Here is a 24841-nt window from a genome sequence, read left to right as displayed (position 1 = left end):
CCAACTAAGATGAAGAATAGTCAAGAATGATGATTTTTTTTTTATGATAAACAGTATCCATTTTGAAAGCTTATTATTACAGTTAGCTCCTACAGAGGATCAAACTAATTTAGATTCGCGGTGGAAAACACTCGGACCAATTAAGGTGAGGAAGGGTTAGGAACGGCGAATCTTTTTATGATAAACGTATCCATTTTAAAAGTTTGTTATTACGGTTAGCCCGTACAGAGGATCAGACTTATTTAGATTCGCGTCGGAAAAATACTATCCTTACTCGGATCAACTAAGGTGAAGAAAGGTCAGAAATGACGAATCTATTTATGATAAACATATTCATTTTTGAAAGTTCGTTATTACAGTTAGCTCATACATAAGATTGAACGTATTAGATTGGTGCTGGAAAGATACTATCCTCACTCAGACCAACTAAAGTGAGAAAGGGTCAGGAATGACAATCTTTTGTGTCTTTTAGAAGCACTTTTATCATTTACTAAAAATATTGTTTTTTTACCTTAATTTATCATATTTAAAAATAAATTTATATAATTTGGCATAGACATTGATTATGTGTAACCAATTAGTAAGGAAATCTTAGTCTACATACAAATTAGGTAATATTTTTAACATGTGTAAATATTTTTTCTTTTTGTAAAGAAAATCTCAGTCTACGTACATTTAAGGTAATTAAGTAATTTTCTACTATAATTATTGGCAAAATATCCTAGATATTATGATTTATATATTATTATATAAGTTCAAAAAATTTAGACATATTATTAACAGATAGTATATAAGTTTACCGATTCTGTTGAAATTTCAAAAAATAAGACATAGAAAATACAAAGTTTTATCGCAGTTTGAATTTGTTTATCAAATTTTGTTCAGTTTCATCCCAGCTCTTTTATGAATATGTTTTAAGATAATTTGAAGAATAATTAACTTCATGAATCCTGATATCATGGTCATACTCACAGGACAATATTTTTGTTAAATAAGCCAACCTCTCATTACTTCAAAAAAAAAAAAAAAATCCTTGAAAGCTAGATTTTTTGGATCTTATCGTGACTGACAATGACATTTGCAAGTTTATCTTTTCTTTTACAATTTTCTTCTTCTTATATATTTATGGGAATTTTGAGCTGTTTTAGTCTCTTGAATATCAACAAATTTTTTATCCTTGTGATATCTAATTAGCAACGTTTAACTTTCAATTAATTAAAAAATATATTTTCGATCCTTCTGCTTGTGAATCTCTACAGATTCGATAAATTATTTACCATTATATCACTTAATTATTATATGTGTTAAATTAAGCTTGTACTACCATTATATTTGACAGTAATTTCAAGTTTAAAAATAGTTTAAATGTAACTTGGTGCATGGTTGACGGAGGAGGTGAGTTACAAGTAACAAGTGGACCAAAATGCAAAATAAATAAATAAATAAATGGAGATGTACATTATTTTATTTTATATGTCGAGGGGATAGGAATAAAATAAATGCTACGTAATATGAGTAGTTAAAGAAGTGTGAATATGAATGAAGAATTAAATAAAGGGAGTCAATGCGTGTGCAAAGTAAAGAAGTACAAGCAAAGAAACATCTTCATTCCCGTTCATACAAGAAACCTTTTTCTTTTGGTTCTTGTTTTTTATTTGATCTTCAGTATTCGTTCAGGAAGTTAAGAAATTTGATCGTATCGGAATATATTAGGTGATTTCTTTCATCTATTCAAGCATTAATGGATAAAGTTAATTATCCACTTTTTATGCTGGTGGAAGGTTTTAATACTTTGTAAAATTAATCGAGATGTGTGTGTTGATTAACCCAGATATCATGATTATCAATAAAACAAAAAAGTGTTTGCTCTCCAAAGTAATTCCATTTTCTGAACTCGAAACATAAACCTCTAATTAAAAATCGAGGGTTACTTGTCACCTAACCCACCACAACCTTTAAAATCTTTTTTCAATCCTCTTCGCATGACTTGTTTTTGTATTTTCTTGTCCGCACTTTAAAGTATACATCAATCACATCATTCATAAGATAATTATAAATAATTTTTTTTATAAATTATTAATTAGCACCATGATAAAAATGATAACTAGTTGGCTATCACACGTTTAATTACCCTACCAATCTAAAATCTTAAGGGGTCGTTTGGTGCATGGTATAAGCTGAGATATTCTAGCACTAATTTTTTGTACCGTGTTTGGTAGAATGTATAAATTTATCTTGGGATAAATTTATACCTTGTACCAAACAAGGTATAAAATGCATCCCAACTTAAAAGGTGGGATATCCCTTCTTATCCCACTTATCTCGGGATTATTTTATACCATCTTTTATATAGTATTAAATAATCTCATGATAAATTTATACCTCATACCAAATATAGTATAAAAAATTAATGCTGAAATATCTGAATCTATACCATGCACCAAACGACCCTTACGGTTTAGTATTGTAACTTTATTTTCTTCTTGCTCAAGCAAACTAGCTTCGAAAGTTTGCAGCCCACAAAATGCAATCCAAAGTGAAAATCATGATCACGCCACCATATTTGACTGGTCCAAATTTTTTTTCCCTGCCTGCCAAGTAAGATAATATAATATAAATAATTGTTACACCGTTTTGGAATTGTTTTTATTTTTAATATTTATATTTATTGTATTTCGAGTATATAGTTTGTGTGTGTGTGTGTCAGTGTGTGCGTGTGGGTTCAAACTTCATGGCATATTCAAGAAGAAGAGAGAAAATGACAAAAATGGTCCATTCCATATATTCAGACATGTTTAAAATGGTTCATTACATATTATACTCTTGAACTATTTTAGTCCTTGAGGTTTGTTAATAGCGATTATTTATGATTTACGTCAAATATTTAGCAAACTATGATTGATAGATTTAACATGAACTTTGAAGAAAGAAGATTTTGACATGAACTCACATTTAGAGGTACAATTTCTAGATTTATGCAATTTTTGATTTATTTAAAGAGTTTGGTGTAACTTTTTTAAATACAATTTCTATTATTTTTTATTTGTTTTTAGTGTCTGATGCAGTTTTTGGTGCTACAATTTTCGATATTTGACGAGACTTCTATTTTCTTTTTGACGAGTTCAGAACCTAAATGGCCCAATAAAAGGCACATTGAACTAAAATACCCAAAAAAAAAGAGAGGCATAAATACACCTTTAGCGCAGTAAAATACTGCGTTAAAGAACTTAACCGTAACGGCATGGTTAAGTCCTTTAACGCAGTATTTTACTGCGCTAAAGGATATTGCCTTTCTCCTTTAGCGCAGTAAAATACTGTGCTATAGGACCTATTTGTTTTGGTTAAACTCTCTTTCTTTTACATTTTCACACTTTTTTACGTACTTGAGGCTCCGGAACTTCAATATTTTATATAGAACCCTACTTATTTTTGTGCGATTAATAAGGTAGGCTCAATACATCAAGGATACGCAAAACTTCGGATTGTCGTTTTAGTGGTTGAAAAGTGCTCGAAGTCCATTTTTGTTTGAAGACTTGTAGTCATTAACTTTACGTTGTTTATGTTTTAGGGTTTCGTGTCATTTTTAAATTAATGTGTAACTTCATTTCGAATATGTCACGATTTTTTTAATTATCAATTTAGGATGTGACACTATAAACAATAATAAAGACTAAGATAATATTTATAAATATAAATAGATACGCAAAAAATATATAATATTTACTTAAACTGTACAACACTATTGTATATACTAATGGGTCCCACATGTGGTATGCCTGAGACTATCCTTAGGCCTAAGTTTCATACCATCCCAACTGCTCTCGCCATCGTCTTCATCCCCCTTTTCCTCTTAATAAGAGGGCGCTCTAAGCCGTGATCATCCCTCGCCCTTGCGCCCTTCTGCATAACGTGCTTCTTCTTGGGATCTAGTCCCGCTAGCACGCTCAGAATCGCAGGCTGAGCTGGGTCTGGAAACGCGACCTCATCCTCGTCGGGATTTACCACCGCAGGCGGCGAAGGATGAACCTGAAAAATATATAAAAATTAATACCATTTCTTATTTATATTGAATACATTAACGTTTGTTGAATAATCAAATCTGTGTATCGATGGGTGCCTGTCCGTAGGCTCCTGAGATGGGTCTGGTGCAGAATATGAAGTAGTCTCATGGACGAGATGTTGTTCGAGGTCCAAATAAAGGTTAAAAAAATTAAATAATATTCACCTTATATTGAATAAAATTTATTTTAAGTAAAAATCTTATCTGTGGCTCGATAGTCTCATGAGAAGACACGACCCTATTTTCATCCCAAAACACGGTTTGCAGCCTCGATGATGTCTCTGCAGGGCTGGATATCCATCAAAGACGGTAAGTGTCCCAATGCTCCACGTACAACCCGCTGTCCGTAATCCCCCAAATCAACCCACCATGCTGTTAGTTGGGAAGGGACGCTCAAAACCATGCTGAATCTCGGGTAGGCATTGTGTTGACTCATGGTCACCTGCGTTCACAAATGGTTAGTTCTACCTAAATAGCACATGGTCCACATAACGCACATTCATCCTTCAAATCAATGCACATAACGTGATAACCGTCGCTCGGGGTCGTAGACCCACCTGGACATTTGGAAGAGGTTGACTAATGTCCAGTCTACTAAAGGCCAAAACCACTTCTCCTAAGTTCTAAAAATAAGTCACTAATCTTCAAGGCGAAAACACACTCTTAAAGGATTTAACAGCTCAAGAAGGGATAACAAATAAGGGTACTCAAACTAGTTCATTCAATATTTAAATACTCAAAAAGGGAACAAAACAGAGTTGTTTATTTCTGTAAAATTGCTAAGATCTTTAAAACATGGTTACTTCATGATTTAAGGTGCAGAGAATGTCGATTCAACAAATAGGCAGCGCCAAAGTCCAAACATAAACATACTGATATTTTGTTTAAACAAAATAAAAAAATAAAAAAAAACAAACAACAACAACGAGAGCTAACGACATTTTCGCAACTATGAGAATTAAAATAAAGAGAGAGAAAAAGGTTTATTGCTGGAAGGATTCAGTATTCTCTTTAATCAGGTCACCACTAAAAAAATAACACACATAACAAAAAAAACAGACAATTTTTTGAAGAGCAAACTAGACCAAATCCCATAGCTAGAGCAGGCTGAGAATATCCTTCAACCAAACATGTAAGGAACCAGACTAACACCCACAAAATGGCCAGAATTGAGACTCTAAAATTTAAAGGAAAGACCTGGTTCATTTTCAAATAAACTGAAAGAAGCTCTAACAGAAAAACTTTACATATATTCTAACCAGCTGATTATGCTAAACACAGAAACTCAATTATGGAGGACAGACTTGAGTTTCGCTAAAGACTTCAATAATAAGTTAAGAAGTAGTATATTCTACTGATTTACTTCATGTCAGTCTTTGGGTTCTTAGGTATTTTTTTTTTTTTATATCTTAATACCGAACAGAATTTTCGACAGAACTATAACTATAATAAAACATTAAAGCAATAGAAACAAAAAATAAAGGGGGGGGGGGGGGGGGGGGGGGATTAAAACAAACCACACTCATACAAGCCTCACAGGGAAGATATGAGAAACAGTGAAATGTAAACAAACCAGTTAGTCTAAATGAAATGCAAGAATTAAGGGAAACGCAAACAAACCACTGAAACTAAATCCATATTTTCCCATACCTTTATTGCAACTCAACAGGTAAAAAAAAAAATAGTAAGAAATCTCCATACTAGGGCCTGCTTTTTATCATGGATTAAAGACAATAAATATACTTATTCACGAAATCTAATCATGCCAAGTTCATATCGTGTTTTTATCCAGCAACGAACAAAAACTGAGATTTAAGGTAAATACCAAAATCAAGAGGAAATAACGAAAGGACTAAGAGGGGAAAATTATACTACACAATCAGTAGCTTAATAGACAGATTTAAACTAATCTAACTATTGGATTTAAAATACACAGAACTGAAAAGGCAACTAAGATGAGGAAGAGAATTACAGTCTAAATCCAATGAAAACAAACTAAGCTAACCTATGTGAGGGAAAAAAAAAAGAACTGGAAAATAGGATTGAAAGGGAACCTAAACATCTGCATCATATGAAATAAACATTTAAGAGGAATCTAAACACCTAAAACGAAAATGGAACTAAACTAATTTACTTGAAACACAGAACTAAAGAAAAATAAGAATACTAAGACAAGAAGGAAAGTTACACTGAAGGAACACAAACCAGCAATCTAAACGTACCAAATTAGAACCAAACTAAACTAAACTAATCTAACCACATAAATTTACATAGAACAGAACTGAAGCAAAAAGAGAAGGAGGATTACTGACCTTCTTCAAGTGCAGCGAAGTGGGTTTCGGGTCTCCGATCTACACTCGAACTTACCGAATCTGAGTTTGCGTACCTCAGATTCAATGCAATACCAGGGGAGCGAAATAAAACAGAAAAAAAAAACTGATTTAGTATGTTAAATCGATATCAAGAATATTCAACTGCTACGAACTTAATATTTTCTAGGGGGATTTTTGGGTTTTTCTGATCTATGTTCTTGTGTGTAAGTGAATTTTGTTTTTCCTTCTGTTCTCCCCCGATGGTTCCTGTGTTTCCCCTTTCAATGAAACTTGAAACGAGTATTTATAGGAAACAACTAGGGTTTGCTAAAGAGAAAGGGTGTGAGGAGAGAGATGAGCGGGGGGACAACGTGAAGTGGGGGACAGCGGGGAACAAGGAGAGAACGGCGGTGGTGGGGGGTGAGATGGCGATGAAAGAGGGAGAGGTGTGCGGCTAGGGTTCGGGGATAAAGGGGGAAAAGAGGCGGAGAGAAAGAGGATGAAGGAAAAATGAGAAGGGGAAACCCTAAAGGGTTTCCCTTAAACAGATTGGGCCGGACCTGGTCCCTTTTTGGACCGGATCCATTTTTTGGACTGGGTATAAAAGAATAGGCTAATAAATTAAAACACTGATTATTCTAAAAATTGAGATACGGGATATGGACTAGTCCAAAATTATCAGGAGTCAACCGGGCTTTAATTTGGAGTCCGGTAAGTCAAAATGCGGACCGAGTGCAAGAAATAGTTTGACTTCTAAATTTGAATAAGAGACCGATTTTGATTAACGATGTACTAAGGGTGCCAGAATATCACCTAATACGGAAATATGTAATTATAAAAAGACCCGAGTAAAAATTATATGATGTCGTAAATGACCGTGCAATAATATTTAATAACAAACGTTATCATTTAAATGTGCGAAATAAAATGCGATGTTTGTGCGGAAGTTGGTAGAAACGTCGAGAAAATGCAAGTTTCAATAACACTAAATAATAGCGGCAAATAAATAGCGGTAGTAATACTGCTAATAATAATGACAATAATGATATTGGTAAAAATGATAATGTTGATGATAATGGTGATAAAAAAAAAATAATAGATATAATAATAACAGAAAATAAAAAATATTGATAATTAAAAAATGATACTAATTAATAACAATAATAAGGATGATAGTAATTAATGATAAAAATAATAACAATAAATAACAATTATTGATAATAACAAAATGATAATAAATTAATAATAATAACAATAATAGGGGCAATAATAAAATAATAATGATAATAATAATAAGAAAGAATAATGGTGATACTAATAATAATAATAAATAATAATGCTTGATAAAATAATGATAATAAATAACGCTGATAATAATGATTAGTAATTAATAATAATAATGACAATGATTATAATGGAAATAACAAGAAATAATAATTAATGACAAATAGTAATAAAATGATAATTTAAGAATAATAATAAAGATAATAATAATAATAATAATAATAATAATAATAATAACTGCAGCGGAATAATAAAACGTGGGTGCTAATAAAAGACTAATAATTATAGTAAAATTTAAATGCATATTTTCAATTTCTCAAAATACCAGAAGTATTAATAGGTATTTCGGGGGAGAGGCGGAACAAAATTGGGTGTCAACACCAACAGCGAAGATCAAAAGCCCATTTTTTTTTCGAAATTCAAGACTATTAAACGTTAAACATGCTTAGGATATAATATATTTAACAAAATAATAAAAAAGTTCATAGTAGAATAACTTGATCGAAGTTTGTTGTAGGGTTATTTTAATCGAGTAGTATGTCATTTTTTTCAAAATTCGAGCTTAGAATCTTGCTTCTTGATTTGAATATACTGAGAATCTAAACTTTTCCGACGAAAATTAATAGAAAACGACATTTTTTGAAGTGGGGTCCACCTTAAAAAGGCCTTTAATGGCGTTTTTTTTTTAAAGGTGGAGGGGACCGGTGGTGGAACCCATTGGGGTTAATGTCGGGGTCTTTAGCGCAATATTTTGCTGCTTTAAAAAGAGAGGCAATATCCTTTAGCGCAGTAAAAAACTGCGTTAAGTACGGTTAAGTCCTTTTATGCAGTATTTTACTGCGTTAAAGGTACTTTTGAGCCTTTTTTTTTCTGGGGTATTTTGATTCAATGTGTCTTTTATTGGGCCATTTTGGTTCCGAACTCCTTTGTGACTACGTCTTTCTTTTCCACAATCCCATAAAATCCAACATTGGAATTTGTCAAATATTTGATTAAGATCAAAAGTGCTCATTTTTAGCAAATTTAAAGGACCGCTTAATAATGTATTTAAGGATATATCCCAAAAAATAAGAGACTATTTTTGTTATTTTCACCGGAAGAAGGCAAAAAGATAGCATTACTACTACTTCTTGGAACAAGGGCCACACCTCCAGGTAAATTAGATTAGTTAATTAGCAGATCGAGATTGTTTAGCCATGTATACTCATAATCTTATTAGTAATATTTTCAAATCTTTCATAGCTATATCATCATAAAATGACTATTAATTTTAGTTAGATACAAGATGATTTTTCATGTGTATATATTTTAGATATCTTAAGGAGCAGACTAGACGGGCCAATTAGGCAATTAAGAAAATATATTGTACAATGAACGTTTATATATGTCCATGCTCCAATGCATTATGACGAAAACTAAAGTGTATGTCCTCCCACTTCATGTAAATATTTTTCAACGGTCGTTTGTGCTTGGTTAGAACATCAATGAAAGAGTGAACGGGTTAAAACACACTTAAATTGTATCACTTTTACGAGTTTCATACATCAACTATCTAGTTTTTTCATTACATATCTAAACTATTACACCCTATAGTTGGCCAAATATTTGAATTACATGATAATAGGCGCATAAGAGCTGAAACCCCCATAAAAATGGGTCCACGTGGAGTCTCTAACAACTTATAGTTTAGGTATGTAATGGGAACACTAGGTAGTTGAAGTATGAAATTCGAGAAAGTGGGGTAGTTTAGGTGTGTTTTAACCTATTCGGGTGGAAATTTATCCACTCAAAATAAGAGTAAGGTTTACGCGCAAAGTAAGGTCTGCGCGCACTCTACCATCCCTAGACTCCACTTTATGAAATTCCATTGAATATGTTGTTGTTGGGTGGAAATATTTATCCACGTGGAGTGCCACTTGGGACCCTTATAAACAAAAATAGAGATTGTACACTATCCACCATCGACTGCTCAAAGTGATGCATTTTAATACATAGATAGTGATAATTTAGGTAGGTGAACAGAACAATGTATAATTGGTGTGAAATTCGCAAAATGTGATACTTTAGATGTGTTTTTGACCATCTCTAATTAAAATAACAAATACTCCTATAAACATAGAGAGGGATGATATGATTTTATTAAAACTCTGTACCCACGATTCTACAAAGCTTCCACCACAAAAAAGATGTGGTGTAGCAGATGGGGTTGCTTCTCCCTTAACGAGAGGCCTCAGGTTCGAGCCCATAGTATGAACAAATCCTTGGTAGAGAGCGCTTCCCCGAATGAGCCCTAAGCGGTGCGAATTTAAATATAATCGAGCTTCGATATGAATACTGAACACCGGATGGGAAATCAAAAAAAGATTCTACAAAGCTTCCACGGAATGACAATACGATTCTATAAAGCTTAAGTTAAAAAAACAATGATAGAAAATATCTAAAAGAAAAGATCATTTAAATATGAAAGACCTTGAAACTGTCAAGACAATTTTGTTCCATATGCCCTTCTTGCTTCTCAGATTTATGCAATCTGGCAAACTCACAACTTACTAATTATTTTTTAAAATTCCATGTTTTTGCCGGCATTCCATTATTCCATAATCAATCTAATATTGGCTTAATTCTCTTGTCTAATTGACCTATTAATCATCTCCATTTTCTTAGCAATCTCCACCATTTTCATTAACTTTGTTATATACATTTAGATTGCTCTTTCTATATCACCTTCATAGAAAGAATTAATACTGAATTGTAGTAGTGACATTTTATTTAGTGCCTTCAATATGATGGCATCTCTTAAGGGGATGTTTGTTTATGCTATATCGGTTGTTGTACTAGTAAGTGGAGTAAATTGCATTGACATCTATCTTGAATGGATTGTTTCCATTGACACAACTATCAATCCTTTGGTATCTCCTCAATCTGTAAGCGTTCTTGATCCCTCTTATCACAATTTATGTGGCAAACTTACTTTCTTTTACCCTGTCCAAAAAAATGTCGTCGTCACCTTTCTAACTTTAGAAACAATTTAACTTTAAATTCTCTTGTTTGACTTATAGCCGCAAGACGGTCACAAGTTTTAAATGTCTCCCTTTCTTTCCTAAGTTTCGTGCTTAGTACATAAATTGGGACAGAAGGAATAGCAATATATATTTTTTACAGTTCTGGAGCCCATTTCTGGCTTGTTTGAACAAAATAGAGAGTTTATGTTATGTGCACTGGACAGTATAGAGGGTTTTTACTTAAGTTGAACTACAACAGTAGGTAAGTCCCATATCAAGCCTGATATGGTAACCTGCTAAAACCGGTAATATTGCGTAAGTAGTGTAAAAGCTATTTATATTGTGAGTTCACTGAAAATAAACTCATTGGTAAGTTTAGATGAGTTTATGTTTTGTGCATTGACGATGTTTACCTATAACAACATGCGATTCTCGAGAAAAACAGAGAAATAATCTGCTATAACCGGTTAAATTCATTGCTAGTGTAAATATTCTTTGCACCTTTAGTGTATAGAAATTAAAGTACTCATTGAATAAACTGTTTTTTTGTATCCGATTTTTGACTTGTTGGAATGACAGGAGAATTTAACTATATGCTACAGGTTATCACTATCAACGGGATGTTTCCTGGACCATTGATCAATGCCACAACTAATGATGTTGTAAATGTGAATGTCTTCAACAACATGGATGAATCCTTGCTTATAACATGGTACATTCAATCTCTCTATAATGGTGTCATTTGTTCAGAATTCAGATACTTGAAGGTTGCTATAGCAAAATGTTCTTATAGAGAACACATAATATAACAGAACATGAAAAATTCGGTTCCTATGAAAACCTGGCCGTTATAGTGAAATGTTTTTAGAGGATCGATGATTATTATAGGGAGGTTTGACTGTATATTGTGGTTCTTTTTTGTTTTTTGTTTTTCTAAAGGAATGGAATCCAACAAAGGCTAAATTCATGGCAAGATGGAGTTTCTGGTACAAACTGTGCAATTGAACCTGGAACAAATTGGACATATGTGTTTCAGGCTAAGGATCAGATAGGCACTTTCACTTACTTCCCTTCAATCAACTTTCACAAGGTTGCTGGAGGATATGGACCTATTCGAGTCAATAATCGTGCTGTTATAGCTGTCCCGTTCCCGAAACCAGAAGCCGAGTTTGATGTTCTGATTGGCGACTGGTTCCGTACTGATTACAAGGTGATCAAAACTATACTGTCTCATCTAAAAACTTAAGCAGTTTTAAAGGGTATATTTTGTTTACTTTATCATATCTTCAACACGCCCCCTCGTGTGACTGTTTGCTTTGACGCCATGTTGATTTATATGACCATATCATGTAAAGGAGTAAACTGTCAGAAAGGCTACACTTTTGTTTACTAAATTATATCTTCAAATTCCATACGGGAAGTGATTTTTCCTTCATGTTAATCGACTAAAGTTTTTTTTTTTCCCTCTTGCGCGTTGATTAACTTGATTATATATTCAACACGCCCCCCATCACGTGCATTTTTATTTACTTAATTATACCTTCAATGTTCTACACCGAATCTGATTTTTCCTTCACATTAATCAACTAAAGTTCTTTCTTTTTTGCTTGTGCGCGTTGTAATAAGCAGTCTCTTAGGTCCTCTGTACAAGACAGGCAATCTAGTCAGTTCTTTGATGTTCCTCATGCAATCTTGATGAATGGTAAAAGACCATATGATGAACTCTCAATTTCGAAAGGACATGAATCTTTTACTGTATCAAAAGGTAAACCATAATTCTTTTGTTTTCTTGATCCTGATTCTTGAATCTGAAATCTCTGATCATTTACTTTCATATTTTACATGTAGGAATGACTTACAGATTCAGGATATCGAACGTTGGAACCGTCATGAGTATTAACTTCAGAATTCAGAACCACAAGATGGTTTTGATTGAGACAGAAGGTTCTTACACAAATCAGATATCACTTGACTCTCTCGACGTGCACATTGGCCAATCGTATTCTGTGCTCGTTACTGCTGATCAACATGAAGCTGATTATTTCATAGTAGCAACTCCTAAAATGTTCAAAAGCAATGAGTCTCACAATAGTGAATCTCTCGAAGGAATAGGGGTTCTGCACTATGCCAATTCTTTAACAACTGTTAGTGGTCCTATTCCTTCTGGTCCTGATCCATTTGATATCGAGTTTTCAGTCAATCAAGCCAAATCTATCACGTAAGCATTACTTTTGACATTTTAGCCAACAACTACCAAAAAAAAAAAAAAACACTGGAATTAGCTACGAACTTTGTCACTAATCCGTCGCTTAATAGGATTAGCGATGGATTTGAGACGTACAGAAGTTGTCCGTCTAATTCCTGTTCTTTTAGTAGTAACTAGTATGGATTTGAGACGTACTAATTGGTGTAATTAATGTGTACTATAGGTGGAACCTGACAACCGGAGCTGCAAGGCCTAATCCACAAGGAACATTTAACGTGTCAAACGTGACGTTGGCTCAAACTTTTATCCTTCAGGGATCGAAGGGTGAAATTAATGGCTGGACGCGATATGTAGTCAACAACGTGTCCTATGTCACACCGGAGACACCATTGAAACTCGCTGATATGTTTGTGAACGGATCTGGTGTCTACAAATTAGATCGATTTCCTGTTCACTCTGTGAATGATGCTGCTGCTTATGGAGTTTCTGTCGTCTCTGGAATCCATAAAAGGTGGCTAGAAATAGTCTTCAAGAACAATCTCGGTGTTATGGATTCTTGGCATTTGGATGGTTTCGGATTCTACGTTGTAGGGTAAGCCTCATTAAGAGTGACAAAGCCAGGAATTCCGCTAAGGATGTTCAAAAGTTTAATATTTATGTATAAAAAGTAATTTTTATAATTTCTTATTTACTCAATATAATTTTTCGATGAAGGATGTTCAACTGATCACCCTTCACTCTATGCTGCTATGCCATATACATTATATTCAAATTAAGGCATCTTTTATAGTGAAGGCACACAAGCTACATACAATATCCCGATTTTGCTAGCCAGAACGAAATGGACATATGAGTGATCGATTACAAGAGCTCTGTAACGAATTCCTCTTTTTTTTTTTTTTTTCCAGATTTGGGAATGGAGAATGGACACCAGCAGCACGTGAAACGTACAACATTTTCAATCCTGTTGTTCGTTCAACGGTCCAAGTTTATCCTGGAAAATGGACAGCAGTGTATGTTTTTCTTGACAATCCTGGAATGTGGAACTTGAGATCACAACACTTACAGAATTGGTACTTAGGACAAGAACTTTTTATACGAGTTTTCGACGATAATCCTAATCCTGCTAAGGAGAGACAACCACCCCAAAATCTTCTTTTGTGTGGTAAGTTCCAATTCATTTTTTTCTTAATTTTCTTCATCACACGTTTAGATGATCACATCCTTATACTTGGTCATGCTTGGGCCAAAATATTTACATCCGCTAGCCAATATACATAAATTATACACTACTTATACATCTGCCCCCCCCCCCCCCCCCCCCCTTTTTTTTTTTTTTTTTGAGTGCGCGACTATTTAAGTTAATTTCCATTAATCTTTTGTTGTTCTTATAGGGTTGTTTGAAAGCTCTATTTCACCTGTTGCAAGTCCAGCTCCAGCTCCACAAGCAGGATGGTGATAGTAGTTCTACTGATTACATGAAGATTCATATATGATGTTAATTCCAATTATTGTAACTTCTATCTCATAACCAAAGTAACATTTTATATTTGAAAGTAAAATCTTGAGGTTTAAACATTGTTTATTTGGTTGTCTTGATTCTTAATTGCAATATTTAATTGCAAATTTCCACTCTGCCATGTATAGGTTCATTTCCATGTGATGAATGAATAGAAGAGTTAAATAAAGATGAAAAATTGGGTAGAGATCCTTAGAAAAATTATAACAACAACAATAGCTATGTCTCGATCCTAAACAAGTCGGGATCGGCTATTTGACTCGTCACCGACTATGTTGTTGTTGCACCACAATTCAACATGTGAGGCGCCTGGTAAAAGGCACTAACCATATCATTAAAGCGTTACATGTTTAAGGTAGTTCTATTATTAGCTAAAAGACTATTCATTTGTAAAATAAAAGTACTTTGGTGTTAGGCTACGGGTAAGGATAGTTAAAAGTAAACAATTTTTACACTAGTGTATATAACTTAACTAAATCCATGTAATTTTTCTATTTTTGTGCTTTAAGATGCAACAAATAAAGCTAGCTATTAGTCACTATAACTAAATTAAATTTTAGTACTTTATAACTATACTATAAGTAGCAACGTTTGAAATTGAGGAATAAATTTAAAACTGCTAACAATAAGTTATGAAAGAATTAATTGTGGTGGCTCTCATTTACCTTTTGACAATGTCCATGTAGAATTGTGATTGTTAGCGTATAAATTAATTCAATTTGTGGGGTTGAAAGAGAAGAAAGAAGAATAATTCTCAACTATATTGCTCGGATTCTTTAAAAATGCCGCCGCACTCATCTCGGATCCTTCAAAAGTTATGCTCGGACTCTTCAAAATGATGTCAGGTGCACGTCGGATCTTCCAAAATTATTTTTTTGGGAGGATCTGACACAGGTGTGGCAGTAGTTCTGGAGAGTCCGAGCAACGTAGGTTCTCAATAATGACAATCAATCAGTTGTGGGGAGGTGGACAAAACAAGGGCTGTTTGTTCTTGTTCTTGTAGTTGCTTCTGTGCTTGTTCTTGATCTTCTTGTTGCTCTATAGCAATTGGATATTTTGGTGGATGTTGAAGATTTCTTGATTGATTTTGATATTCTGCTGGTGCTGGAAGATTAAGATCTAATGACAGCCCACTTCTTGGTTTCTTCAAATTATTAGCAAATTGATCTTCAAAGGAAGGTGATTGAATGTGAGTACTTAAAGGGCTTAAACACAAAGTTGTATTATTATTATTAGCACCCCCTCTATGTCTTCTCATGTGACCACCTAAAGCTTGTCCTGAGGTAAATTCTGCACCACAATATGAACATGTGTGGATTCTAGGAGAAGGTGATTTGTTGTAATTTGGAGTTTCCATGTTGATATTGTTGAATTGGGCTGAAAGAGGAGACAATGTTGGTGACAATTTGTTGTTGTACTTGTAACTTGTTGTTGAGGGATCGTCTTGGTCCGAAAAATAGAAGAATGGCTGTTTTTTCGGTTCGATTGTCAATGGCTTAGGTTTTTTGTGACTCGCTCTGTGCCCACCTAGTGCTTGGAACGACGGGAATGTCCTGTTACATGTCTTGCACTCATATACGTATGTCCCAGCCTTGGCACCATTCCCTAGGTCGGTCGTCTCCACGTACCTTTTGCTGTTGAATTTGGTCTGGTACAACCCCATGTCATCGTTGAAAAGATCGAGGAATTTGTTAGGTGGTGTCTCACGATGATGATGATAAGGATGACCGCCTTGGGACAAGAGGATCAGACACTTGGCTGTTTCTTCTTCTTCCTCGGTGGGGACACCGTCCTCGTTAGGGAAGTTTTCATCTGAAGTGGCAGGGGGCGTATTAGAATTGTTATTGTTGTCGTTGTTGTTGATGATACTGACTTCTCCGTGAACCGTGTCATCAATGTTCGAGTCACCGGTTGATGAATGTGCATTGATGGTGAAAGGGATTAGAGATTGAGGCCTAAGACGTTTAGTGCGTTTGCCCTTAGAGACTCCCACCACTTCATCTTGAGGAGTCTCCATCTCTCTTCATTCACCACGAACGTATCAAAAACATGAAATTAATGACAATAACAACAACAACTCCCCCCAAAAAATGGAAGATTAAAAGGGTGGGGGGAGAAATGAAAGAACAAATGACAGAAGAAAGAGAAAGCGTTAGGGACGGAGAGTGGAGGGTTATGAATATATATACACTCATGTATACCAAAATAGTGAAATGGAGGTTTTTAGAAGTCAATGAAGAGACAAATTAAACACCATTAATATATTTACTGAATTAGAATGGTACTAACTGAAAGTAACCTCTTAATTCCAATACTTTTGGAGAAAGAAACTAAAATGAGTGGGAGAGAATTATGAGAGGGTGTTAAAAAATAGATAATGAGAGAAAAGTGGAGAGGGGAGAGAACATGATGTAATACTTTTGACTCGTCTATTATATTTGACTGAACACGACGTTTAGAAAGTTAAATATTACTATAGTATTTGACATAATCAATATTATTACAAGATAAAGAAGTTAAGACAGAGATCTAAATGAATCTCTTAAGAAGCATCTCAACAGCTAGTAATGTGATTAATTAAAATGGAGATCATGAACCAATTATTTTATTTCCTTGATTGTTTATTTGGTTGAAGGACACCTGTATAGATTATATGGAGTTTAAATAGGAGAAATGTTTATATAATAGATATTGATGCATGTACTAGTAGTATATAGTTCCACTAATGACTCTTAAATAGTCTAGCTAGCAAGTAGAATCAGTATGGATTTCTAAAATGCTCAATCATTACAAACTGAGTAGAGAAGCATTATAGAAAAATAAGAAGTATCTATTACCCTTTTTTCCAAATTTATTTTTAGTGTTCTAACTAGTGAAGTATTAATTAAGTTAGACGTTTGAAGGAGAGAAAGAATATTTTAGACAAATACTCTTTTATAATTAAGATTATTAAGTATCTTTTTAGTTTGAGCAGAAATCTTAAAAGACAGATAATATGAAACGGACGAGATAACTGAGAAACATTTTTTATAACTTATGGGGATGGACTTGATGATGGTTCATGCACCAAGTGGCAATTTGTTAGTGGATCAATAATATTATTATTTTGTCCTAATAAAAGGAGAAATAAGTCAAAGAGCTAATTAAAGAAGGCAAGTTCTTGTCATGATGAAAACATCGAGTTGTGTTTGTGTATTGCACGTAAAAAAGTGGCTTAGGACAAGCAAAGGATTCAGTTCGTCTCCAACACTATATATATCTTCTGTAGTGAACATAATCTTTTTATCTGATTATTTTTTATAGTAAATTTATTGTTTTGGAATCATATCAATAGCTTGAAACAGATAGTTGAGTTAGCACCACTACTTCTTCATTACCAAACTACTATAACAACTTTGGTTCTCATATATTTGGTGCATATATCACTTTACTTGCTACTACATGTTAAAGTGTGAATTTAACATACATATGTACAAATATATATGCCTTGGTCCTAAACAGGTTGGAACGACATGACAAACTATGATCATGTACAAAGATTCTCTTTTTCATTTTCTCTGACAGTGGAAGGTTATTTCTTTGTTCTTCGCTTCTTTTGTTTCTGCTTCTAACCGGGCTTTTCGCTATGTTTTATAGATACCTGAAGAAATTCTATACAATAATAAATGTAGAAAGGAGGGGGTAAGGTACTTTCCCGAGCATACGAAAAAAAAAATCCACGATGACAACTTTCAAAAGACGAGTAAGGGATGGGGAGAGGGAAGCGGATCGGCTATATGAATCTTCACTTTTCCCTTTGAGCTCAAGTCATGTCATTATCATATCAAATAAAAATAAGAGTGAAAATAAGCTAAACATACATAACTAATACTAGTAAACCTATAATAATAACATTAAAAGTCCTCTAAAAGAGTAAACTTATTCCTCTAAATGGATCTTTTTCTTCCATTGTATTGTATCTTTAGCTAAATCTACATCGATTCCCAGAAATTGTAAGCCTTTCAAGAAAACGAAACACTTCCTTCCATGTGATTTTAGGTCTACCTCATCCCATACTCCTTCACTCACCATAGTTTTAGACCTACGAACCAATGCATTTGCAGGTCGACGCAAGACATCAACAGACAGGATTTGTTTGCATCACAGTTAATACACTGCAATAGGAGGGTATGAAGGACTCAGATTAGGGTAGAAGACTATTAGGTAGTCGCAGTTTTGATCTATAGTCTATTGTCCTTTGATTCTTGCTACTATATGTTGTTTCTTGTACTTCGATTATCTTATTTATCTGTGGTAGCTACTACTTCCATTTTTCAGACTGCTCTATCATGACTTATTCGCTTTCTTTAGTTTCGTTTTCATTGTGCTTATCTGATCTTTTCTCGTCGTGTTTTCTCTTGAGCCGAGGGTCTTTCGGAAACAGCCTCCCTATCTTCCGAGATAGGGATAAAGTCTGCGTACACTTTACCCTCCCCAAACCCCACATTATGGAATTTCACTGGGTATGTTGTTGTTTATTGTTTGTTACAGTTAATACACTGCATCTATTATTGCATATATTGGACATTAGTAATTACTTCACAGACTCAAGCTAATATGTTTGTTGTAAGTTAGTTTGCAAATAAGTAACAACTTAAATGACATTATAATTTAAGGACCACAGGTCAAATTGCTAGCAAAAGCCCCATATTCTATTGCAAATTCATGATCTCTGGTGCTAGAGGAGCAAATAAAGTCAGAGATCAATTTTTGCCTAGAAATGGGTTGGATAAGTTGAATGATATCAACAGAATTTAACACACATTTTGTGTCAGGGTATGATCAGATAAAGTAAATGGCTCAAGCTAATTCATCACTAATCAAACACAGTAGACGATGCGTTTAATCAGTATATACAGTAGGCAAGATATTGATTACAAGCATTTACTCAGGAAATACGCTTGTCATGACATGTTTAAACCGAGAAAAGGTTCAATCGAAGTTACAAAAGACAACCTAACAAAAGATGCCATTAAGTATTTTATCACTCAGCAATAGCTCCTACAGCAAATAGGTCAGTAAAAAGATTATGGTTGTTCAAACTGGTCTGCGCATTTTTATGTTCACAGGAATTTCCTTGTAAGACTGAACTTTTTTAGCTGCGTGCCTGAGTGGCCTACTCAAAGATGACCGTCCAAACTCTATAGGTTCAAACCTCAATGCAGCATTGCTTTCTAAGTCAGAACCATTTTGCTGAACTAGATTAACCATTGGTGGGCATTTGTCTTCTGCCTCAGAATAATCTTCATCATGCTTCGTTGCTTGGGATTGAGATGTAGATGTTGTTGTTGTTGTATGTTCAGGTGCTTCACGTTTAAACCGAGCAGATTGTCGTCTTACACAAGGCCTGCCAAGACAGCATAAAGTCATTATGAACAATTTTCTTAACGATATTTAGAATCTTTATCATAAGATTGATGTCACATTCTATAAGTTCAAAATAGATAACCTTTTATTTTCAGCCATATCCTGGGGTTGAACTTGTTTATTAGAGTCCAAACCTATATGCCACAAAAGCAAGAATCTTAGGCACTTCTTAACAGAAAGATCACCTAATATCCATATATTATACTCACTCTTTGACTGAGGCTTCCTTTTAAATTTTGCAGGTCTATCGTTATCACCATTTCCTAAAGAGGAATCAGCCGCCTCTTCACACTTGACGGGTTTCACCTTCAATCAATGACAGCAAGAGAGAAGATTACCTCTAGCTCCATAATAGTTATCTAATGCCCAAAAAATTGCCCATATACCTCATCATTCAACTGCTGGCACATTTTTTGTTTTGCTATCTCCTAATTTAAAAGAAGACTCGGTCAAAAGTTAAAGAAAAAAACAACTTAGGCAACAAACAGATTTGAGTTACCTAAACCTGCACTGACCTCTGCTTCAAGCTTTTTAGCTTTAATTAAACCATTTTTACATCCGAGCTCATGCTGTACTGCTTTGAGCTGATCAAATAAGTTGCACTTACATTAGCTCAAGAAGAAAATTATCATTCCGATCTTATAAGTAAACCTGGTGTGGGTTTCAACTTTCAAGTGCTTACCCTATCTTTAGCTGAATTTAATTCCTGAGAAAAATACAAATAGAAATAGTTTTAGTAACTGGGCGGAAAACTAACTAGACTATAAAAACTTCTACTAACTTCGTTACAGGAAGGGAAAACAAACCGCAAGCATTTGACTGTTTGATTGCGCAAGCTCATGATTCTTTTTCTGCATTTGTTGCAGATTAATTCTCATCTTCTGTATCTCAGCTCCAGCTAATTCAATGATTTTGCTATAGAGAACAGGAATCAAGGAACAGGGCAACAAGCTCACAAGTACAAATGTAATAGTACCAATACTAACTAAGAAATCCACCTGCAAACCATTCAACTCAATCAATTATGCCCTTAACCCGAACTAATAGAAATCGGCTATGTGAATTCTTATCCATTCTACTCAATATTGGCTCATTTTATTCCAAGAACAGGCCCCTTGCCCAATTAACACTACCCCAAACTCCCAATCTAGCATGTACCTAGGAGAGTACAACAACAACAACAACAAAATACCCAGTGTAATCCCACAAGTGGGGTCTGGGGAGGGTAAAGTGTACGCAGACCTTACCCCTATCTTGGGAGGTAGGGACGCTGTTTCTGAAAGACCCTCAGCTCAAGAGCCTAGGAGAGTACATCCCTATGACTTTAATGTTCAGAAAATTCAAGATATTATGAATAATTTTACTCTGATTCATTCTACTACAACCCTCCCTCTTTTATTGTGGACTTGATATCGCCTATGAGAAACTGATATAAATGTAGTAAAGGCCACCTACAAACAAGGACAGATCTACCCTTCAGTACAGGTATAAGATAACTCCACCCATAACACCAATTCTGAACCCACAATTTTTTGGGGAATTCCTCCCATTTTCGCTTCATGTACTTCTGTAACGATTTTGATGGAAGTGATACAATGCGATCAGTTTCCAGTATGTAATAATCAACTTTAAAACTCTCTAGTTCTATGGTAAAAAGGGATATCCTACTGTCTATAAACAATCATAAGCAAATGCAATTCCTTACAAATAAAGGATACTTTTTTTCTGCTACAATCTTCATCAATGCCATATTCTCCTGTACCAAAAATCCAACAAACAAAGCCAAATTGAGCTAAAATTCAACCAATACTAAACTTTTGAAATAGAATATACTCCCGCCATTTCAATTTATTTATCTTACTTTCCTTTTTAGTCCATTTAAAAAAGAATGCCGCTTTCCCTTTTTGGCAACACTTTAATTCAAACTTTCCACATAGTATGTTTAAGACCATAAGAGTAAAGGACATCTTGGTACATTCTACATATCTTTAGTTAACAACCACAACATTCAAAAGTCTTCTTTACTTTCTTAAATTCTGTGCCACGTCAAACAAATTGAAAAGGAGGGAGTACCACAAGTCCACAAAATACAAAAAAATAAATAAAAAATTTAGAAAAATCTACCTTCTGGAGCTTGTCTAAGAATTCCTTCGAACAAACTGAGCTACGTTCTGCCTTTTCATTTTGGCAAGTGAATCGCATTTCTTCCGGTATGTTGCTAATATCTGCTAGCTTTTTCCTTGTAGCATTATTCCCCAATGAAGCCTTCATTTTTTTTTTTTTCCTTTCCTTCTACTTTAGCTTTTTCACTGAATGGTAAACTACAAATTAAGGTTAAATGTGCTTAGTAGAAATATATTAAGGACTTAAACTAGAATTCGCCATTAATAAAGGGATCAAAAGTGCTACTAACCATATAACTAATTACCTTCTACTTTAGCTTTTTCACTGACTGGTAAACTACGAATTAAGGTTAAATGTGCTTAGTCGAAATATCTAATAAGGACTTAAACTAGAATTCGCCATTTCACTGAATGGTAAACTACGAATTAAGGTTAAATGTGCTTAGTCGAAATATCTAATAAGGACTTAAACTAGAATTCGCCAATAATAAAGGGATCAAAAATGCTACTAACCTTATAATTTAGGGAAATTCTCAAAAAATACACAGCCCAACATAAAAAAATTAAAAAAAAATTACGCCACGTAGCCCAATATACAATATTATACATAATGTATCAACCTTGTATAAAGTTTATAACAGTATATAAAAGGTGTTTATACACAAATATGCGCTAAATCGGGTAACAAACTCAAAGAATGGGCTATGTGGCGTAAATATTTTCAAAAACTAGACATAGAGTGTAACTTTCCCTTTTAATTACCTTCTACTTTTGTTTTTTCACTGAATGCTTGAGAAACTATTAACAATTCTTAGTTTCCTATTAACAATCAGTACTTCTAAAAGTAGTCTAAATATAATATATTTCCTACATTAAGGGACCAAAAAGACATATTTTAATTAATTGAAGGTCCAAAATGAGAATTCATCAATAGTGAGAGAGAGAAAGGGAACTTACAGCTGGATCTTGCCGGACCGCGGCGGAGGAGAATTTTTGGGATTCGGGTCGAGAATGGATCCGAATTTGTAAGTCCAGTTATTTGTCCCGCTAAAAGACTGTTGGATCTCTCAATTTGAATTCCATGGTTCCACTACATGTTTTTATACATTAGTTTAAAATAATTAAGTGTAAGTAATTACACGATTAATAGCACTTTTGGTTCCTTTATTACCGGTGAATTATAGTTTAAGAGCCCGTTTGGATTGGCTTATAAGTTGTTTATAAACTGTTTTCAGCTTTTTTGAGTGTTTGACTGGCCAGCTTAAAGTCATTTTGTGCTTAAAATAAGCTCCAAAAAATAATTGAGCCCATTTGACTTAGCTTATCTAAAGCAGCTTATAAGCTGAAAACAGCTTATAAGCCAAAAAATAATAAGTTAGACTACCCAACTTATTTTTTTAGCTTATAAGCTGTTTGCAGCTTATAGACATAAGCCCATCCAAACAGGCTCTAAGTCCTTATTATACTTCACTAGGCACATTTAATCTTTAATTACTTGAAATGTGCACTTTTGATCCCTTTGATCGGAAATATTCACAGATTTCAGAATCATTAATCTTCTTATATTTTAAATACTCATGTGTGATGTTACAATTGTATTTTTCATTCACATTATTCTTTGAGAATAATGTACTTCTAAAAATAGTCTAAATACAACATATATATATATATATATATATACACAAACACACACAAGGACTAAAAACATATATTTTAAATAATTGAAGGTTAAATGTGTTGAGTCATATATCACAAGGTCCAAAATGAATCCGAAATTTTAAGTCCCACTAAAAGACTTTTGGATCTCTCAATTTGAATTCCATGGTTCCACAAGCTTTAATACACTAGTTTAAATTATGATGACAATCACTTTTGGTCCCTTTATTATTGGTGAACTCTAGGTTAACTCCTTATTATATTTGACTGAGCACATTTAAACTTCAATTACTTGAAGTACATGCACCTTTGATTCCTTAGATCGTGAATAGTCACAAATTTTTGAAATTTTGGAGAAGTATGTTTACAGCCTTTTACTAACTTGTTTTTTAGTTTTATGGTCTTTTTACAAAAAAAAAAAATCATTTTTACACATAAGAGAACAACAAAAGTAATTTTTTTCTATTCAATTTTCAAGTAGCCATAAGAGATAATTTCCTCCACAGTTTCAACCATTTTAGTACACATGTATATATTGTGTTAAGCTTGTAATATTTGAGGGTAATGTACTTTTAAAAATAACTCAAATATAACATATTTCTTACATAAGGGACCAAAACTAAATACTTTAATTAATTGAAGGTTAAATGTGTTGAGTCATACATCACAAGGACTAAAAAAATTACTAATAACTGAGGAACCAAAAATGTTAATTATATGCTTTACACTTAATTAATAAGTTATTAACTATGTGAAGCTGTAGAGTTTTTGGGGCTGTTTGCCCAATTACTCAGTTTGTCTGTCTCTCTGTAAACTTTGTACATAACTCCCTTTGGTATGATAAAATCTTTATTTACCAAAAAAAAAAAATGGTTAGTAACTACTAAATTTTTTGCCTCTCTACTCGCTGACTTCCTTCTTGGGCTGATAATTCATGACTGTGTCCATGGTGTTGGCTCTTTTGGCAGTGTGTGGCCCAAATCAAGGGCTTTCATGATAGTCTTGGGCTTAGCTATCACATTTTTTTTTTTTTTGCGCAGATTATCCTTCTTTTGGGGGTGGTCTTTAAATTTTGTCTCTCATATTTGTGGTCTTTAAATTTTGGCCCTCATATTTGTGATCTTTAAGTTTTGCCCTTCGCTCGAAAAGGTGGGCGAATACCTGAGGTTTTGAGTTCAAACCCCCGCTTAGGCATAAAATAAAAAAATAATTTCGCAAGGCAAGGCTGGGGGCCGTGTATGCCGGATCAGACATACATCCCTTAAGGAAAAAC

The 24841-nt window shown here is 33.9% G+C and overlaps 3 protein-coding genes and 1 long non-coding RNA gene across 5 annotated transcripts; 1 reads left to right on the top strand and 3 right to left on the bottom strand.

Annotated features, from left to right (window-relative positions):
• Window positions 1-3664: 3664 nt before the first annotated feature.
• Window positions 3665-7457, bottom strand: LOC132640079 (uncharacterized). Its single transcript, XR_009582158.1, has 2 exons — window positions 6373-7457; window positions 3665-4502 (listed from the first exon to the last, which is right to left on the bottom strand). It is a non-coding gene; the product is annotated as an uncharacterized LOC132640079 (long non-coding RNA).
• A 2785-nt stretch (window positions 7458-10242) lies between these two features.
• LOC132642173 (monocopper oxidase-like protein SKU5) lies at window positions 10243-14439 on the top strand. Its single transcript, XM_060359436.1, has 8 exons — window positions 10243-10580; window positions 11261-11370; window positions 11598-11868; window positions 12288-12423; window positions 12507-12876; window positions 13088-13456; window positions 13773-14029; window positions 14259-14439. Exons 1-8 carry the CDS (start codon window positions 10440-10442, stop codon window positions 14321-14323), a joined length of 1719 nt encoding a protein of 572 aa, XP_060215419.1. The 5' UTR covers window positions 10243-10439; the 3' UTR covers window positions 14324-14439.
• Window positions 14440-14734: 295 nt separating this feature from the next.
• LOC132642172 (zinc finger protein ZAT5-like) lies at window positions 14735-16571 on the bottom strand. The gene has a single exon (XM_060359435.1). The coding sequence runs from the start codon at window positions 16398-16400 to the stop codon at window positions 15318-15320; it is 1083 nt and encodes a 360-aa protein (XP_060215418.1). The 5' UTR covers window positions 16401-16571; the 3' UTR covers window positions 14735-15317.
• A 2615-nt stretch (window positions 16572-19186) lies between these two features.
• LOC132640078 (SHUGOSHIN 2-like) lies at window positions 19187-23090 on the bottom strand. 2 transcript variants are annotated; one of them, XM_060356505.1, is made up of 10 exons: window positions 22870-23090; window positions 21914-22110; window positions 21495-21545; window positions 20596-20787; window positions 20472-20495; window positions 20305-20373; window positions 20176-20217; window positions 19999-20095; window positions 19872-19923; window positions 19187-19769 (listed from the first exon to the last, which is right to left on the bottom strand). In XM_060356505.1, exons 2-10 carry the CDS (start codon window positions 22058-22060, stop codon window positions 19460-19462), a joined length of 984 nt encoding a protein of 327 aa, XP_060212488.1. In that variant the 5' UTR covers window positions 22061-22110; window positions 22870-23090; the 3' UTR covers window positions 19187-19459. The 2 variants fall into 2 exon arrangements, with proteins under 2 accessions (XP_060212488.1, XP_060212489.1); XM_060356506.1 differs by having other exon boundaries at window positions 20596-20704; window positions 21508-21545; window positions 22870-23088.
• Between the last annotated feature and the right edge of the window lie 1751 nt (window positions 23091-24841).

Source organism: Lycium barbarum, chromosome 5, assembly GCF_019175385.1.
Source record: "Lycium barbarum isolate Lr01 chromosome 5, ASM1917538v2, whole genome shotgun sequence".
NCBI lineage: Eukaryota > Viridiplantae > Streptophyta > Magnoliopsida > Solanales > Solanaceae > Lycium > Lycium barbarum.
This window is presented reverse-complemented; position numbering and strand designations above follow the sequence as displayed.

Coding starts and splice junctions, on each gene's coding strand:
- LOC132642172 (XM_060359435.1), bottom strand. CDS start 16,400: ATGGAGACTCCTCAAGATGAAGTGGTGGGAGTCTCTAAGGGCAAACGC.
- LOC132640078 (XM_060356505.1), bottom strand. CDS start 22,060: ATGAAGGCTTCATTGGGGAATAATGCTACAAGGAAAAAGCTAGCAGAT. Junction 21,546..21,913: donor TCTTAGACAAGCTCCAGAAG/GTAGATTTTTCT, acceptor TTTTTGGTACAG/GAGAATATGGCATTGATGAA. Junction 20,374..20,471: donor TAAATTCAGCTAAAGATAGG/GTAAGCACTTGA, acceptor TTATTTGATCAG/CTCAAAGCAGTACAGCATGA.
- LOC132642173 (XM_060359436.1), top strand. CDS start 10,440: ATGATGGCATCTCTTAAGGGGATGTTTGTTTATGCTATATCGGTTGTT. Junction 11,371..11,597: donor GAATCCTTGCTTATAACATG/GTACATTCAATC, acceptor GTTTTTCTAAAG/GAATGGAATCCAACAAAGGC. Junction 14,030..14,258: donor CCAAAATCTTCTTTTGTGTG/GTAAGTTCCAAT, acceptor TTGTTCTTATAG/GGTTGTTTGAAAGCTCTATT.